The sequence below is a fragment of the Oncorhynchus gorbuscha genome, linkage group LG08 (genome assembly GCF_021184085.1).
Source record: "Oncorhynchus gorbuscha isolate QuinsamMale2020 ecotype Even-year linkage group LG08, OgorEven_v1.0, whole genome shotgun sequence".
Taxonomy (NCBI): Eukaryota; Metazoa; Chordata; class Actinopteri; order Salmoniformes; family Salmonidae; genus Oncorhynchus; species Oncorhynchus gorbuscha.
Window position 1 is genome coordinate 44,873,054 of NC_060180.1, and position 17,412 is coordinate 44,890,465.

Genomic DNA, 17,412 nt, shown 5'->3' on the forward strand with positions numbered 1-17,412 from the left:
TGAGTTTAACTAACCCAACTGCAGTAAAAAAATAAAATAAAAACATATCAGAGAATAACATTGAATAGGTCATCAGAACAAGTCATCTTAAGGCACATTTTCACTGCAGGACCATGAAGGGCCGTGAATATCACGGTTCCTATTTCATTTCCATTTGCCCATGGCCCGCTTGATTATTTGGAACCAAACGGGATATTCAGCCTGGTTTGATATCTGGTACTGACCTCCAACCAAGTAAGCCGGTGGGTGGGGTCACAAATGGCCGTACTCAATGACTGGTCTCACACAATGATGTCACAGTGTCGCGTATGTTGTTAATATTCATGCATGAGTCACTGACGCTATTTTTATAAGAGAAGGTCAATCTGACCGCCAACGGTTCAGCTACACAAAAGGTCAACTCTGTGCTTATGTGTATGTGCAGACATGGAGACACTCAGCGGAAACATAGAGCATGTCTCACAGGTAGGTAGATACTTTGGGTGTGTGTGTGTGTGTGTGCCTCTTGCTTCATGCCGTTCATCCTGAAAGTCTGGCCCACACCCCTTTCAAGATCTTTACGTGGCGGAATGTCACAGACTGTGGGGGTGGAATGGTTTCAAGGACATCAATAAACAGCTACCAGTGGATGTCATCACGAGCAGGCCAGAAGAATCTGTTTGATCCAACGCGATCCATCCACTTTACCTGGACATGCGTTTCATCTGTGTTCAGCATGATGCCTGGACATTATAGTAGGTCTTCATCGTACCTCAGCATACACCACTTCCCAAGCACCCCTTCACCACTTCCCACTGGATTTCCTTCACTGGCTGTAGTTGTGGCTTTCATTCACTGGCTGGCTGTGGCCCAGCAGTTGGCACCTTGCTGAAACTGAAATGCTGTGTGTTGAATCACTTGCAGTCGAGTAGCTTCTGTGTTGAGCACATGCAGCTGACATCACGATACCGTATATCAGATGGAATATCCACATAAATCAAGATTTCCATGGCAATTTACTTTAGACTGAGATGTGAAGATCTAAGCAGGAATGTTGATTAACAAGAATAGAATGCTCTCTCCAGTGACGGCACTCTAATAGGCTTATACTCTGGACTACTGTACATATTCTTAAAATGGACAACATTACAGTCAACATATGCATTTGGTTAGATGAATGAAGTAAAAAATGTCTAATTTCAATAATTGGATAACTTGACAAACAAAGTGAGTTAACTCGGCAAATAGCACTGCTGGATGATTTAAAAAGTAACAGTCAATCGATCAACAATATAATAATACTCAACAGCAAAAATGTTTATCTTTCATTTACAATATGAAGAATCTATGAGAATAGAAAGGTTCAGAAGTTTTTTGAAACATCACAGCACAGTGTAAAAATATACAGCAAATTGAAATCAAAACTGGATGGTGTTCAGAGGTAGTGTCACGTTCTGACCTTAGTTATTTTGTTATGTCTTTGTTTTGGCCATGTTCAAGGTGTGAGTTGGGTGGGTTGTCTATGTTAGCTTTTCTATGATTTGCTATTTCTGTGTTTGGCCTGGTATGGTTCTCAATCAGAGGCAGCTGTCAATCGTTGTCCTTGATTGAGAACTATATTTAGGTAGCGTGTTTTCTATTGTGTTTCATGGGTGATTATTTTCTGTTGTCTGTTGTGTGTCTGCACCAGCCAGAACGGTTTTCGGTCGTTTCTCTTTGTTATTTTGTTATTTCCGTGTTCATTCTAATAAATATGACACATACCACGCTGCACCTTGGTCCTCACCTTCTTCCACCAACAACGGCCGTGACAGGTAGATGGGAGGGGTTGTGTGGAGATGAAGGACGGGCCTAAAAACAAACAAAATATAACTATTGTAAAAATAGATTGTGTCCGTAAAATGTATATAGTATGTATAAGCTGGAAGTAGAAGCCTAAGTGTGGTTGTTTATTAGTTTACTCCAATTAGGGGAGGGACGGTAGGGTTAGAGGAAAATAATGAAGGAAAATAATTATTCGGGAAGTATTCAGACCCCTTGACTTTTTACACACTTTGTTAGGTTACAGCCTTATTCTAAAATGAATTAAATAGTTTTTTCCCCTCATCAATCTACACACAATACCCCATAATGACAAAGCAAAAACTGTTTTTTAAAACATTTTTGTAAATGTATTAAAAATAAAAAACTGATATCACACTTACATAAGCATTTCGCTGCACTCGCAATAACCTCTGCTAATCATGTGTAAGTGACCAATAACATCTGATTTGATTTGTCTTCAAACCCTTTACTCAGTACTTTGTTGAAGCACCTTTGGCAGCCATTACAGCCTATAGTCTTATTGGGTATGACACTACAAGTTTGGCACACCTGTATTTGGGGAGTTTCTCCCATTCTTCTCTGCAGATCCTCTCAAGCTCTGTCAGGTTGGATTGGGAGCGTCGATGCACAGCTCTTTTTTTTTTTTGGTCTCCCCAGAGATGTTCGATCGGGTTCAAGTCCGGGCTTTGGCTGGGCCACTCAAGGACATTCAGAGATGCTGCCACCACAATGCTTCACCGCAGGGATGGTGCCAGGTGTCCTCCAGATGTGACACTTGGCATTCAGGTCAAAGAGTGGTTTCATCAGACCAGAGAATCTTGTTTCTCGTGGTCTGAGTCTTTAGTTACATTTACATTTAAGTCATTTAGCAGACGCTCTTATCCAGAGCGACTTACAAATTGGTGCATTCACCTTATGACATCCAGTGGAACAGTCACTTTACAATAGTGCATCTAAATCTTAAAGGGGGGGGGGTGAGGGAATACTTATCCTATCCTAGGTATTCCTTAAAGAGGTGGGGTTTCAGGTGTCTCCGGAAGGTGGTGATTGACTCCGCTGTCCTGGCGTCGTGAGGGAGTTTGTTCCACCATTGGGGGGCCAGAGCAGTGAACAGTTTTGACTGGGCTGAGCGGGAGCTGTACTTCCTCAGTGGTAGGGAGGCGAGCAGGCCAGAGGTGGATGAACGCAGTGCCCTTGTTTGGGTGTAGGGCCTGATCAGAGCCTGGAGGTACTGAGGTGCCGTTCCCCTCACAGCTCCGTAGGCAAGCACCATGGTCTTGTAGCGGATGCAAGCTTCAACTGGAAGCCAGTGGAGAGAACGGAGGAGCGGGGTGACGTGAGAGAACTTGGGAAGGTTGAACACCAGACGGGCTGCGGCGTTCTGGATGAGTTGAAGGGGTTTAATGGCACAGGCAGGGAGCCCAGCCAACAGCGAGTTGCAGTAATCCAGATGGGAGATGACAAGTGCCTGGATTAGGACCTGCGCCGCTTCCTGTGTGAGGCAGGGTCGTACTCTGCGGATGTTGTAGAGCATGAACCTACAGGAACGGGCCACCGCCTTGATGTTGGTTGAGAACGACAGGGTGTTGTCCAGGATCACGCCAAGGTTCTTAGCGCTCTGGGAGGAGGACACAATGGAGTTGTCAACCGTGATGGCGAGATCATGGAACGGGCAGTCCTTCCCCGGGAGGAAGAGCAGCTCCGTCTTGCCGAGGTTCAGCTTGAGGTGGTGATCCGTCATCCACACTGATATGTCTGCCAGACATGCAGAGATGCGATTCGCCACCTGGTAATCAGAAGGGGGAAAGGAGAAGATTAATTGTGTGTCGTCTGCATAGCAATGATAGGAGAGACCATGTGAGGTTATGACAGAGCCAAGTGACTTGGTGTATAGCGAGAATAGGAGAGGGCCTAGAACAGAGCCCTGGGGGACACCAGTGGTGAGAGCGCGTGGTGAGGAGACAGATTCTCGCCACGCCACCTGGTAGGAGCGACCTGTCAGGTAGGACGCAATCCAAGCGTGGGCCGCGCCGGAGATGCCCAACTCGGAGAGGGTGGAGAGGAGGATCTGATGGTTCACAGTATCGAAGGCAGCCGATAGATCTAGAAGGATGAGAGCAGAGGAGAGAGAGTTAGCTTTAGCAGTGCGGAGCGCCTCCGTGATACAGAGGAGAGCAGTCTCAGTTGAATGACTAGTCTTGAAACCTGACTGATTTGGATCAAGAAGGTCATTCAGAGAGAGATAGCGGGAGAGCTGGCCAAGGACGGCACGTTCAAGAGTTTTGGAGAGAAAAAAAAGAAGGGATACTGGTCTGTAGTTGTTGACATCGGAGGGATCGAGTGTAGGTTTTTTCAGAAGGGGTGCAACTCTCGCTCTCTTGAAGACGGAAGGGACGTAGCCAGCGGTCAGGGATGAGTTGATGAGCGAGGTGAGGTAAGGGAGAAGGTCTCCGGAAATGGTCTGGAGAAGAGGGGAGGGGATAGTTGCCTTTTGGCAAACTCCAAGCGGGTAGTCATGTGCCTTTTACTGAGGAGTGGCTTTCGTCTGGCCACTCTACCATAAAGGCCTGATTGGTGGAGTGCTGCAGAGATGGTTGTCCTTCTGGAAGGTTCTCCCATCTCCACAGAGGAACATTGAAGCGTGACCATCGGGTTCTTGGTCACCTCCCTGACAAAGGGAGGTGCCAGGGTAGCCTAGTGGTTAGAGCGTTAGAGCGTTGGACTCGTAACCGGAAGGTTGAAAGTTAAAATCCCCAAGCTGACAAGGTACAAATCTGTTGTTCTGCCCCTGAACAGGCAGTTAACCCACTGTTCCTAGGCCATCATTGAAAATAAGAATTTGTTCTTAACTGACTTGCCTAGTTAAATAAAGGTTAAAAATAAGGTTTTTTAAAAGGCCCTCTCCCCTGATTGCTCTTCCTAGAGCTGGGCGGCCAGCTCTAGGAAGAGTCTTGGTGGTTCCGAACTTCTTCCCTTTAAGAATGATGGAGGCCACTGTTTTGGGGGACCTTCAATGCTGCAGAATTTTTTGGGGTACCTTTCCCCAGATCTGTGCCTCGACACAATCCTGTCTCGGAGCTCTACAGACAATTCCTTCGACATCATAGCTTGGTTTTTGCTCTGACATGCACTGTCAGCTGTGGGACCTTATATGGACAGGTGTGTGCCTTTCCAAATCATGTCCAATCAATTGAATTTACCACTGCTGGGCTCCAATCAAATTGTAAAAACATCTCAAAGATGATCAATGGAAACAGGATGAACCAGAGCTCAATTTCGAGTCTCATAGCAAAGGGTCTGAATACATTCTGTAAATAAGGTATTTTTGTTTTATTTTTAATACATTTGCAAAAATGTCTAAACCTGTTTTAACTTTGTCAGTATGGGGTAAAGTGTGTGTAGATTGAGGACTTTAAAATATATATATCCCATTTTAGAATAAGGCTGTAACGTAGCAAAATGTGGAATAATTCAAAGAGAATACTTTCTGAATGCACTGTATGTTTACAAAAAAATATGGGGGATTGGAAATGACGCAGACAATCACATTGACGGAAGCCACCATCTATCTGCAATATAAAAGCTGATATAAATACTTCCCAAAAATAAAAATATATATAAGTGACAAACTCAACCCTGTCAGGCTCACAACCTTGTTATGATCAAACAAGGAACAGGGTTGAGTGTGACAGGTTTAGTTTTTTGGCTCTATGTCCACTGCTCCTAATGTGGTGAAGAACAGGAGACCACATGGCATGCATACAATGAATACATTGCATATATCTTTTTCAATAAAAAAATATAGCTTCAATAAGTAGCAGTTTTTCAATCTTTATTTCATGTAACAGAGATGTGTGGTTGAGCTTGATGACCCCAATCTAACAATACAAATGGATCAAAGATAGATATCAAATGTACCTGTCTTTGCACCATGTTGTTCAGAAGAGTTGTATGATATAATTTCCCGTTGATCATGTCACAACGAGAAGTTCACTATTTTGGTTGGCGTAACGGGGTTGAGGGTAGACTGAGGTATGCAACTCAATAGTGTGCTTCTAATCAATAATCATGAATTTATTTGGAAAGAATACATTCTCAGCAAAAGAGCACAATATATACATATGTTTACATCAATGGAAAAATGTATGGATTATTTGAAAATTTTATTAGTCTCATCCGAAGTACAAATTAAGTGTAGGCCATGGAGGACATGACAAAACGCCTGGTGTCAGTTGAAGACATATTTTCTCATATTAAAAATACAATGAATGTAACATTTCTTAACCTTCATTACGTGGGACATTTCAATTTATATAAAAAATGATTTTAAAATTAGATTTTGGTGACCCAATATGTAAAATACACTTAAAGGTCAGAGGGACTCAAATCATACTGGTTTCAGGAAATGACCCACAATATTACACCAGCCTCCTTCCTTCTATACCCCATTGAACTAGTTTACTGCATACAAACTGCCCATTGCCTGTGAAATTGGATTCAAACAGGCTATTCTGTATTTGTTAAAGGTCAAAATTCCATTGCAATTAGTCTCTGCATTTTTCAACTGTAAACCAAGACTTTAATTTGTGTAATTAGGTTATTTGGTAAATAATATCATTGTCACATAGCATATAACCATAATGTTGCTGAGATATTTAGAAAGCCTGGGCGAGACACAGATATTTGTTCTACAGCTGCACAGACTGAGATGAACAAGTTGCTTTCAGACTGAATGAGAGCTGTGTTTTGGTACTGCATCAAACCATGTCTCTGTTGCGCACCGTATGAGTTTGACAACTTACCCCCTCAACGTTCTCCACGGCTAATTCTTATGACACCGGGTTGGGGCTCTACTGTTGGCTATAGGAGAAAATCAGTTAATGTCCACGCTTATGTTGTTGCGCCTGCCGCCCACATTCCGTGGGCTTTAAAAAGTCTCCCTCTATCAGTCAATGCTGTTGATGACACAGAGGTGGCCCCTGCCAACAGGCTAGCCTAGTCAAGGTCAAAAGTGAGTTGTCGGGAAAGGTTTTCAGCGTTCATTGTCCTGCTGTGATTGACACATGCTGACCATGGTACTGACCACAAACCAACAGGTCCAGCAGCACATGACAGGATCCTATTGAAACACTGACCTCTGTTGGTAGATTTGGCGAATATTTGAGGAAATACTGGTCTATCCAACAGTCTATCACAGGAGGCTGCTGAGAGGAGGACGGCTCATAATAATAGCCGTAAAGTGGGTGAACCACACGTGTGGAAGTGTCTGCTTTCTATATACCATATACTACGTTTTTCCTTTATTTTGGCAGTTACCTGTTACCAGTCACTAGTTATGTACTGCAAATGGAATGGCATCAAACACCTGTTTGATGTGTTTCGATACCATTCCACTAATTCCGCTCCAGGCATTACCACAAGCCCATCAACCCCAACTAAAGTGCCACCAACCTCCTGTGTCAGGTCTATATCATTTTCTTACAATCATTTAAACATAGTGAATCTTTACAACAGATCTATAACTCTGCCTGTGTAGGGCCTATCAGTATTTCTGATTAAGGAATGCCCAGAAATGAGTGTTTTACCCATTGCGCACGGAGCGGGGGGCACGCGGTGCAGCAGTGACAGCTGGGGGGTGGCACGCCCCCTCAACGTGAAGGGGGGGGGGGCGGTGACACATTCAGAACACACTGTGGGCTTTGAGTTCCATCGACAGACGTCGTCCTGACGGAGCTGGGCAAAACATTTGAAACTGACATTGCGCGGCGCGCTTCACATATCAACCCCACCCCTTCTCTCCAATGCCAGACCCCTGTATGTATTTTTAGCAGTGATGTTCACTGTCAACTAATCTAACGGAAAGAACAGAAAAGAACACGCTCCAGCAAAGAAGAAGATAACTGGCGTTATTGCGGTTGAGCGTTTAGTCATCCACGGGAAGCAGCAAGTGAAATGAATATTGAAAATAATCTACTGCTTTGTGCCTTGGTGATCTTTACCCGTTCATCGGAGACAAAGGGTAGGCCAGGGTGTCAACCGTGTGTGTGATGTGTTTTGAGTAAGCCCGCTGAGCAGAGCGATATTTTGTGCTCCACATTCAGTCTACCTTGTCATCGCAGTATGTTCTGATGACAGTAGGACAATCTGTATAATGTAGGTTACATTTAGATGTAGCCTAATGTTACCTATTTTATTTGGCAGTGTTCATTGATTGGTTATACACTAGGACTGCGTGTCAGTGCGGGTTATCAGTTTATTATAGTGAAGGAAGTTTCTATTGACACGAATGGGCCAGTAGAAATACTCTTAGAATTTCTCAAACATATAATCAAGCATTATGTGTAGAACACCATGTCTGACCAGAGGTCACTCATCCCAAATTGTGTTGTTGACACTAATTACAGAACAACATTCACTTCTGTTCAACAGCTGCGTGTGTCACACAGTTACCCTGGAAACACATGCTGTAGGCCTAATTATATGACTTTCCTACTTATTTCCCAGTCATGTTTTTGTAAAGTCTATTAGCTATTTCATCTATTCACAACAAAATAAAACACCAGAACATTCTATTTCTACAGTGACCTCATCATTCTTTTCTTGCAGGTCAGAGCACTTCTTTGCCCCCTGTCACCCCAGGCGCCTTCCTGCATGAGGGCGTGTCCACTGCATCCCCAGTCTTCCCATTGGTCAATGAAGATGAGGAGGAGCCAGAGCCAAGTCCTGCCAAACAGACCTCTCCAGACCAAGTGAATGGAGCCCCAACCAAACCAGCTTTTATTGACGGCGACAGGCTGCTTCAATCAGAGTCTGTTACAGATGCTGGTGACTGGGATGACATGGCTCTGACCAATCAGATGACCACGTCTCTGCCTGCACCTGCACACACAGTCAACACCGTTACCGCCACCCAAGACAACGCCACTCTCGCAGGTACAGTAACCCAAAGGATATTTGACTTCTATCAGAGACATTAAGCCTGCCTATATTCCCCATGGTTACCCAGAGGTAGCTGGTACCAGTGGACTGTGTACAGTCTGAAAATAGAGAGCCGCATTCTGCAAAAGCTGCTTGTTTGCAAACACAGAAGCTTGCCTCAGGTTCCAACCCACCGCCAGGCAGCATACCAGGGGTATAGAAAGTTGAGGGGTGTAGAGTGGGATGTGGCAACGTGATGTAGGAACTATCGTTTTACTGGACGGACAAATATAACGCTCTCTGTCGATGCTGAGCTTGTCTTCTGTGTCTGACACCTCTTCTGTCTGACACTGAAAAAACACACAATGTTACATAACAACATCCAGATTTCAGTCTCGCTCTCTCCCACTCTCTCTCTCTCTCGTGCACATACTTGCGTTCTTTGTCTAATTCCTCTCCTTTTGATTTCAAATAATAAGCCGAGCCTAATTTAGGAGAATCAGGAATGATGGTACATGAAAAAAGGCTTGGCATTGCAGAACCTTTCTCTGTATCTTACTTAGAGATCCTGTATGTGTACACTATGTAATACAGTTATTATACATAGTGTACAAAACATTAAGAATAGCTTCCTAATATTGGGTTCCGACCCACCTGGTAAAAAATAATTATCTTCTATGCCATCCATTCTTTACAACTCATAATTTTCATACATACTCAAATAATGGTATTTTAATTTAAATAATTTAACTAAACATAAACCCCAAACAAAACCTCAGGGGAGCATCTTCCCTCCCAGTCACCCTACAAAATACCTTTCCCTATCTCCCCGTCCCTAAACTATCCCCTTACAAATCTAAATGACACCCAGCCCTAAACCCCTCTTCCACCTCTCCCGAGCAGCATGCTGCCCCCACTTCCTCTTCTCCCTCTTCATACTCCCCCTCAAATCTCCTTCCACCCTCCTCACTATCCCTTCCACCCCCCAATCTCTCCCTGTCTTCACCATGTTCTCCCTAGCTTCCCACAGCCCCCGTTTAAAGAGACTCATGAGAAGCCAGAGCAGAAACCTGTCCCTATCCGTCCCTCTTGCTCTCCCTACACCTCTCTCTAACCTGGCCCACGTCAATACAAAATCCCCCCTTACCAAACCTAACAACACCCGTGCCCTATCCCATACTACTCCGGCAAAGGCACAGTCCCAAAAGACATGGCGCACAGTCTCCTCCCTGCCACAAGAGGATCTTGGACAGGTGGGGGATTGCACCAAACTATACCGGTACATGATGGAACGTACCGGCAAGCACTTATGGAGGCTCAACCAATTCAGGTCCTTGAGCCTGTTGTCCAGACCCCGCACCTGCACTCCCTCCCAGACCACTTCTGAGATGCCCACTACAGGCGCCGGACTCCCTGCCTTTCTGACCTCCTCGTACAGGTGCCTGTGATCTAAACCTACTCGGGCAACTTCAACCTCAGGGTGCGAGAAGAACACCCGCAGGAGGTAACCGGACGGGTGTATCACTGGATGAGCAAGCTCCGTTAACAAGAAAGAAACAAAAATTGTGTCCAGCTTGAGGGGGAAATGTGGTATCCCCCTACCTCCTTCCCCGATGGGACAGATCATGCGTGCCCTGGCGACCCACTCGCACCTGCCACTCCACATGAACTGAAACACAAGCCTCACTAGAGGCCTCCTCAGACAAGCCGGCAATGGGTAGATGTACGCCAAATACAAAAGAGACGGCAACACATCCACCTTTAGGACCAGTACTTTGCCCATAAAAGACAAATACCTAGCCTTCCACATTGCTAGCTTCCTCTGTACCACTGCGATATGCATGTTCCAGTTTAGCGTCGCTGAGCCGGAGGTCTCAAAATGGACCCTGAGAATCCTCAGGGCCCCCACAGAGAGAGAACCCCCCCCAGGCACATCCGTTCTACCACGCCATCTTCCAAAAAACTTGACGGAAGACTTTGCATGGTTCAGAACTGCTCCCGACGCTCGGGTGAAATCCCCAAAGATGGCAAGGGACCTTGTCAGGCACGAGTCCTTGCACAGCAGCAAGGAAGTGTCGTCGGCGTACTGCGTCATCTTAACACGCAGCCCACCACTTCCAGGGATCAACAAGCCTTCCACCCCTGTGTTTGCCCTAATGGCAGCCCCCAGAGGCTCCATGTACAGAACGAAGAGGAGAGCCGAGAGTGGGCACCCCTGCCTGACCCCAGACGAGAGGTCAAAAACGTCAGCCAAGTGACTATTTACACTAACTCGGCACCCCGCTCCGACATATAATGTACGAATCCATCGTATGAACTTCTCCCCAAATCCTAATCGCCCTAACACTCTGAATAAAAAGGATCTATTTACGCGATCAAAGGCTTTCGCCTGATCTAGCGCTGCTACCATTAAAGGCAGTCCTCTATCTTCAACCCAAGCGATGGAGTCCCTGATTAACTGTAGGTTCCATCTAATAGAGCGGCCCTCTACCCCGCACGTCTGATCTTCATGGACGACGTAGGGAAGGGCTGTCCGCAACCGGTCTGCTAAAACCTTTGCAAGTAGCTTGTAATCTACACACAGCATGGTCAACGGCCGCCAGTTGCCAAGGTTTGTTATTTCCCCCTTCTTATATAAAAGTGACAGCACACCAACAGCCATTGATCCCCCCGGGACCCCCGTCTCAAGGATGGCCTTCAAGACTTTGAGGACCACTGGTCCAAGTATACCCCAAAACTTGAGATAAAACTCAGCCGGCAGCCCATCCATCCCAGGCACCTTCCCTTTTCCCATCCTCCTAAGAGCGCTCTCAACCTCTTCTAGTGAAATCTGGGCCTCCATCACTTCTCTAATATCCTCCGGCAACCGCCTGGACAAGTGTTCTAAAAACACAATTCCCTTCTCTACATCTATTTCACTTTCCTTAAATAAACCTTGGAAATGATCAGTTGTCACCCTGACCATATCCTCTGGTTCTCTGACTATACTACCATTTTCTTCCCTAACGCCATGCATTACCTTCCTACTCTGTCTGGCCCTAACCGACTTAAAGAACATAGCAGAACAAGTCTCATTATGTTCTATAAAGCCACTATGCGCACGCTCCAGGAAAGCTCAAGCCTTCCGCTCCTGCAACTCCCTGAGCTGCGCCTTTAGGGCTGTGGAAATCTCCCAGTCAAACGACCCGCCGAGGTTGCCTGCCTCGTACTCGAGTTCAATTAACCTTTGGATACGATCCACTTCCCTCCTCTCCTCCCTTTTTTTCCTCTTGCAATACCCTATTATAAAAGCCCTAATCCTCACCTTAACTAATTCCCACCACTCTAACACCCCCTCGCACATGGACTGGAGGCCTTCAAGCCTCCAAAAGAAAACATAAAACCCGTCAACAAAAGCCTGCTCCTCCAGCACATCCCGATCTAACTTCCAGTACCCCCTACCAAAGAGGCAGACTGGCGACCCCACCTGCAGGAGCACCCCGTCGTGATCCGGAAAGAAAACAGGCAACAGTCGCTCAGACAACTTACCCAAAGACCTGGGTACAAAAATATAGTCGAGCCTCCGCTCAACCCCCCTGGAGTTGCGCCATGTAGGACCGGCCATTTTCGGAGTAGTGTGCAGACCACCATCTACCAGACCATGGCAAGCCATTAGCCCGGCAATGGCGCCTGCACTCCTATCCCCCCTATTCCTAAATCTGTATTAAAATCCCCCCTATCACTAATTTCCTATTTGTGACACACAGGGGCGTCAGACAGTCCACCATCTCCCTCCTGTCTGCCACCACCTGTGGCCCATACACCACCACTAATCTAAATTTACAATCCCTTATCGTGACATCCACCCCTATAACCCTCCCCTGCATTACCACAAAAGAATCCTCCACTTTGACCTCCCTGTGCCCACACAAAATCCCTACCCCCGATGAGTGCACCCCCCCAATACCCCAAACCGACTCCCCCTTGTCCCACTCCCTCTTAAACCTACTAACATCCCCTCCATCCCTCAGGTGAACCTCCTGTAAAAATCAAAAATCAAACCCCACACCCTCCAAATAACTAAAAACCGCCCTCCTCTTAACAAAATCCCTTAAACCCCTTACATTTAAACTAACAAAAGTAAAATTAGACCCCATGAAAGAATAAAAGAAAAACATGTAATACACTCAAATTCTAAATCCAGACAGAAAAAAAACCAGGAGACTCACCCGATGCTCCCCTGCTCCATATCTACCGGTGAGAACACCATCCGTACTCCCGACATCCCCCCCTCTTCCTCCATCTCACCAACCCAGGATGCAGGAATAGTGTTTGGCTCCGGGGTGCCCTGCACCCTGGGTCTACCCCCACAATCCTCCCCCTCCCCAGTGCTGCAGCTGGATTGGAAAACAAATCGGGGGAGGCTGAGTCCCCAAACAAAAAACTCCCCACCTCCTCCTGTACCCAGTCCTGAGTCTTGTTAGGTGTGTCCCCACCCAACAGAAGTTGAGGGCCTGGGGAAACCAGCAGCAACCCAGAGGTTTCTCCCACCCCCATCAGTCTCTTGGCCATCCCCTCCCTCTCACTGTCGGCCAATCGCACCCTCCTATTCGTTCTCTTCTTTGGTGATGGCGGCAGTGGAGAGATACCACCCCCCCCCCCGCCAGCTCCTCCACCATACCCCTCATCTCTTCCACCAGGGCACTTTCCCCCCAGTCCACTTGCTCTTCCACCATCTCCTTCTCCAACAATCCTCTCTCGCTTTCTTCTCTCTCATGCTCGTCCACTCGGTTGCCTTCTTCCGCTTCCTTCTCTCTTCCATCCGCCGCTTCTTGCTCCTCCTCCTTCCTTGCGGCCTTCCCCTCTGGACCTGTACTCTGGTCATGAGGGGTGCTTCCTTCCCCTGCTCTTCTTCCCCCATCCCCCGCTCCTGCTCCCCCCCCAGCCGCACGCGCATATGACCTCTGCCGAGCCGGGCACCCCCCGCCACAGGTGTGCTGACGAGCCACACCCGTTGCACGCCTTAGGCTTGTTACAATCCCTCGCCTCGTGTTCCTTAGATCCACAAAATCTGCATTTTCTTGTGCTGCACGAAGCGAATATGTGGCCGTAGGCCATACAGCACCTGCAAAATGGGGGCTGATGTGCATAAAACAACGTCCCCCTGTCAGCCCCTCGGGAGAACATAGCAGGAGGATGGAGGTAGCCACCATGTCCCTTTGGGTCCTCCCTGAGGAGTGCCTGGAAGCCTCTCCTCCCATTCCAAAACCCAAGGGAGTCTTTGAGGTGCCTTGCTGAGGAGACGTTATCCATGTATCTCCCCAGAAAGGCCCTCACCTCTTCGTCCTTAACGTATGGGTTGTAAACGTTGACAGTTTCAACCCCTAAAGTTGTTCTTCGCCAGGCTTGTTATTTCATAGTGGCTCATCGGCCTCTCACCTCCCACTGCTCTTGCCCTTCTCAGGATATCATCGTGTTTCTTCTCTGTATATAGTGCCACGTCGTATGCTCCCTCCAACGAGTTGCCTTGGAAACAAACCACGTCCTTCACCGTCAGCTTTAGAATCCCCATCAATATTATCCTTCCAAAGGTTTGTTGGCCAGCCCAATCCCAGGGACCGACCGTGTTGATGGATTTAGCACCATCTCCACAAGGAGAATGGCGCTCGTTCTCTTCTTTTCCAAAACAAGGAAAAAATAAAAACCAAAGTGACTGAGCCAATCTGGTGAACACTAACACAGAGACAGGAACAATCACCCACGACAACACTCAAAGAATATGGCTGCCTAAATATGGTTCCCAATCAGAGACAACGAAAATCACCTGCCTCTGATTAAGAACCGCCTCAGGCAACCATAGACTTTCCTAGACAACCCTACTCAGCCACAATCCCAATACCTACTAAAACCCCAATACAAAAACACACCACAAAATAAACCCATGTCACACCCTGGCCTGACCAAATAAATAAAGAAAACACAAAATACTAAGACCAAGACGTGACACTCAATTCGTAGAGGCATGTACTCTACAAGATGTCGAAAGCGTTCCACAGGGATGCCCTTGGCCCTTGTTGACTCCAATGCTTCACACAGTTTTGTCAAGTTGGCTGGATGTCCTTTTGGTGGTAGACCACTCTTGATACACACCGGAAACTGTTGAGCGTGAAAAACCCAGCAGCGTTGCAGTTCTTGACACAAACCGGTACGCCTGGCACCTACTACCTTTTCCCTTTCAAAGGTACTTCAATCTTTTGTCTTGACCATTCAACCTCTGAATGGCACACATACACAATCCATATCACAATTGTCTCAAGGCTTAAAAAATCCTCCTTAACCTGTCTCCTCCCCTTCATCTACACTGATTGACGTGGATGTAACAAGTGACATCAATAAGTGATCTTAGCTTTCACCTGTATTCACCTGGTCAGTCTGTCTTGCAAAGAGCAGGTGTTAGTAAACTCAATGTATAATAATGTTGTAATTCTATTTCTCTGGGACTTTCTCTCAGACAGCTCCTCCTCCTCGTCCCCTGTAAAGAGCACCTCCCTTGCAGGACTGACCTCCACCCTAGGGGACACAACATACCCTGTCCCTGCTGGAGGCCACCTCACCACCTCTACTCCTCCTGCTTTAGATACCACCCCACCTCCATCCCATGTTTTAACACCGATCCAGTCCTCTGTCCAACCCAGCACCCCAGCACTGACCCCTGCTCCAACCCAAACCCTCACTACAGAGCACACCAAGACCTCCACCCCAGTACATGTCCCTGCTGGCCCGCCTCACCAGGAGGTTCCATCAGAGCTCACCGTTGGAGATGAGGGTAAGGGGAGAATTGACCAATTAACCAATCGACTAATTCACTGATTATCCAGATAGCAAATGACGCATCAAATTAGCCAATGAATCAATCAAAGCATTTGACATTTTGTTTCAGACAAAGGGCCACACCTCCACTCTTCTCTGGACCCTTTGCTGGCTAGCCTGGTCTCTATCTTTATCATCACCACAGCCATCGTCTCTGTTGTCCTCTTCCTCAAATTCTGCCAACGGACCGATCACCCTGACTTCCACCGACTGCAGGATCTACCCATGGTGAGCATCCTCTACTGGACATGCTAGATTCAGGTCTTCTATGGCATGTCATTTGATGTGGGATATATGATTTCGATGAATTTGAAGTGATCTAGTGTTTTTCAACATTAACTAGTCCTAGTCTTGTCTTCCTGTCCAGGATGACTTGATGGAAGGCACACCACTTTCCAGATACACTTACACCTACTGATGACGGAACCCTCTCATCATCAACAGTCAACTTTACTTCTAGCCCAGCTACACAGCAGACACCCAATCGACCACCGTTTTGGATCCTGGCAAAGCTTTTGACTGGATTGGAGGCCCTCTGCCAGTGACCATGTTGCCTCACTATGATTCCCCCTGCTGAGCAGTTTCCAATTTGATTGTATTATGTTAACAATTAGAAGGCATTCAATACCCAATCAGGGGTTGCAGTATTAGGACATCAGAGGTTCCGTTTCGACATTAGGCCAACACCATCATTATTCCCTTTGAAGCTTTCAGACATTTCATCTGCACAGAGGTCTGTTTTGTTCTTTGTAATGTACCCCCCCCTCCTTACATTTACATTTACATTTACATTTAAGTCATTTAGCAGACGCTCTTATCCAGAGCGACTTACACAGCACAGACCACTTTATTGTGCTATAGAAACAGTCACAGTGCCCTCTAGGGGATATGAGTGGAAGTGGAGTCCCCAAATGAGTTGGTAATGTATGAAGAAAACGATGCCAATATTTGATGATGTTGCATGATAGAGGGGAAATAGACAGGGAGTGAACGATGCTTACTGTAGAGGGACCTTAGGTGATTTAAATGTTCACCAGTCTCCATGTTATGGGACTATTCTAATCCATGACCTGGCCAAACATTTTTTTAAAATATATCTTGGCAAGTCAGTTAAGAAAAAATTCTTATTTACAATGACGGCCTAGGGTTAACTGCCTTGTTCAGGGGCAGACTTTTTACCTTGTCAGAAAATTGATTAGCTCTAGCAACCTTTCGGTTACTGGCCCAACGCTCTAACCACTAGGCTACCTGCCACCCCATGAGTGAAGTATTCTTTCAAACCAGAATGCCTAGTGGGTTGTCTTAACAAGGGCTTGAGTTTCTTGAAAAACACCCATCCTTGGTCTTACTTGCATGAGAACTGGTAAAGATTCTGTAATTGTAACCCCAAAAAGGCAGGGTAGCCTAGTGGTTAGAGCATTGGACTAGTAACTGAAAGGTTGCAAGATTGAATCCCTGAGCAAACAAGGTAAAATTCTGTCATTCTACCCCTGAACAAGGCAGTTAACCCACTGTTTCTAGGCTGTCATTGAAAATAAGAATTTGTTCTTAACTGACTTGCTGATTTAAATAAAGGCAAAATAAAAAACATTTAACCAATGTACAGAGAGAAGTTCATTTTTTAAGGGGTAGTGACAGAAAGGGGGTCCCCTCCAATAAGGGTGACTTGATTAAAAACCATATCTAGGTCTCCTGAGTAGGGCAGCGGTTTAATGCACTGCATCACAGTGCTAGAGGCATCACTACAGACCTGGGTTTGATCCCAGGCTGGATCACAACCAGCTGTAATCAGGAGTACCATAGGTCGGTGCACAATTGGCCCAGCGTTGTCTGGGTTGGGGG

The 17,412-nt window shown here is 46.5% G+C and overlaps 1 protein-coding gene across 1 annotated transcript; it reads left to right on the plus strand.

Moving 5' to 3' along the window:
• The first annotated feature begins 356 nt into the window (after positions 1-356).
• LOC124040877 (flocculation protein FLO11-like) lies at positions 357-16,343 on the plus strand. Its single transcript, XM_046357986.1, has 5 exons — positions 357-465; positions 8,410-8,736; positions 15,212-15,526; positions 15,641-15,798; positions 15,938-16,343. The coding sequence occupies exons 1-5, from the start codon at positions 411-413 to the stop codon at positions 15,986-15,988; spliced, it is 906 nt and encodes a 301-aa protein (XP_046213942.1). The 5' UTR covers positions 357-410; the 3' UTR covers positions 15,989-16,343.
• The last annotated feature ends 1,069 nt before the right edge of the window (positions 16,344-17,412 follow it).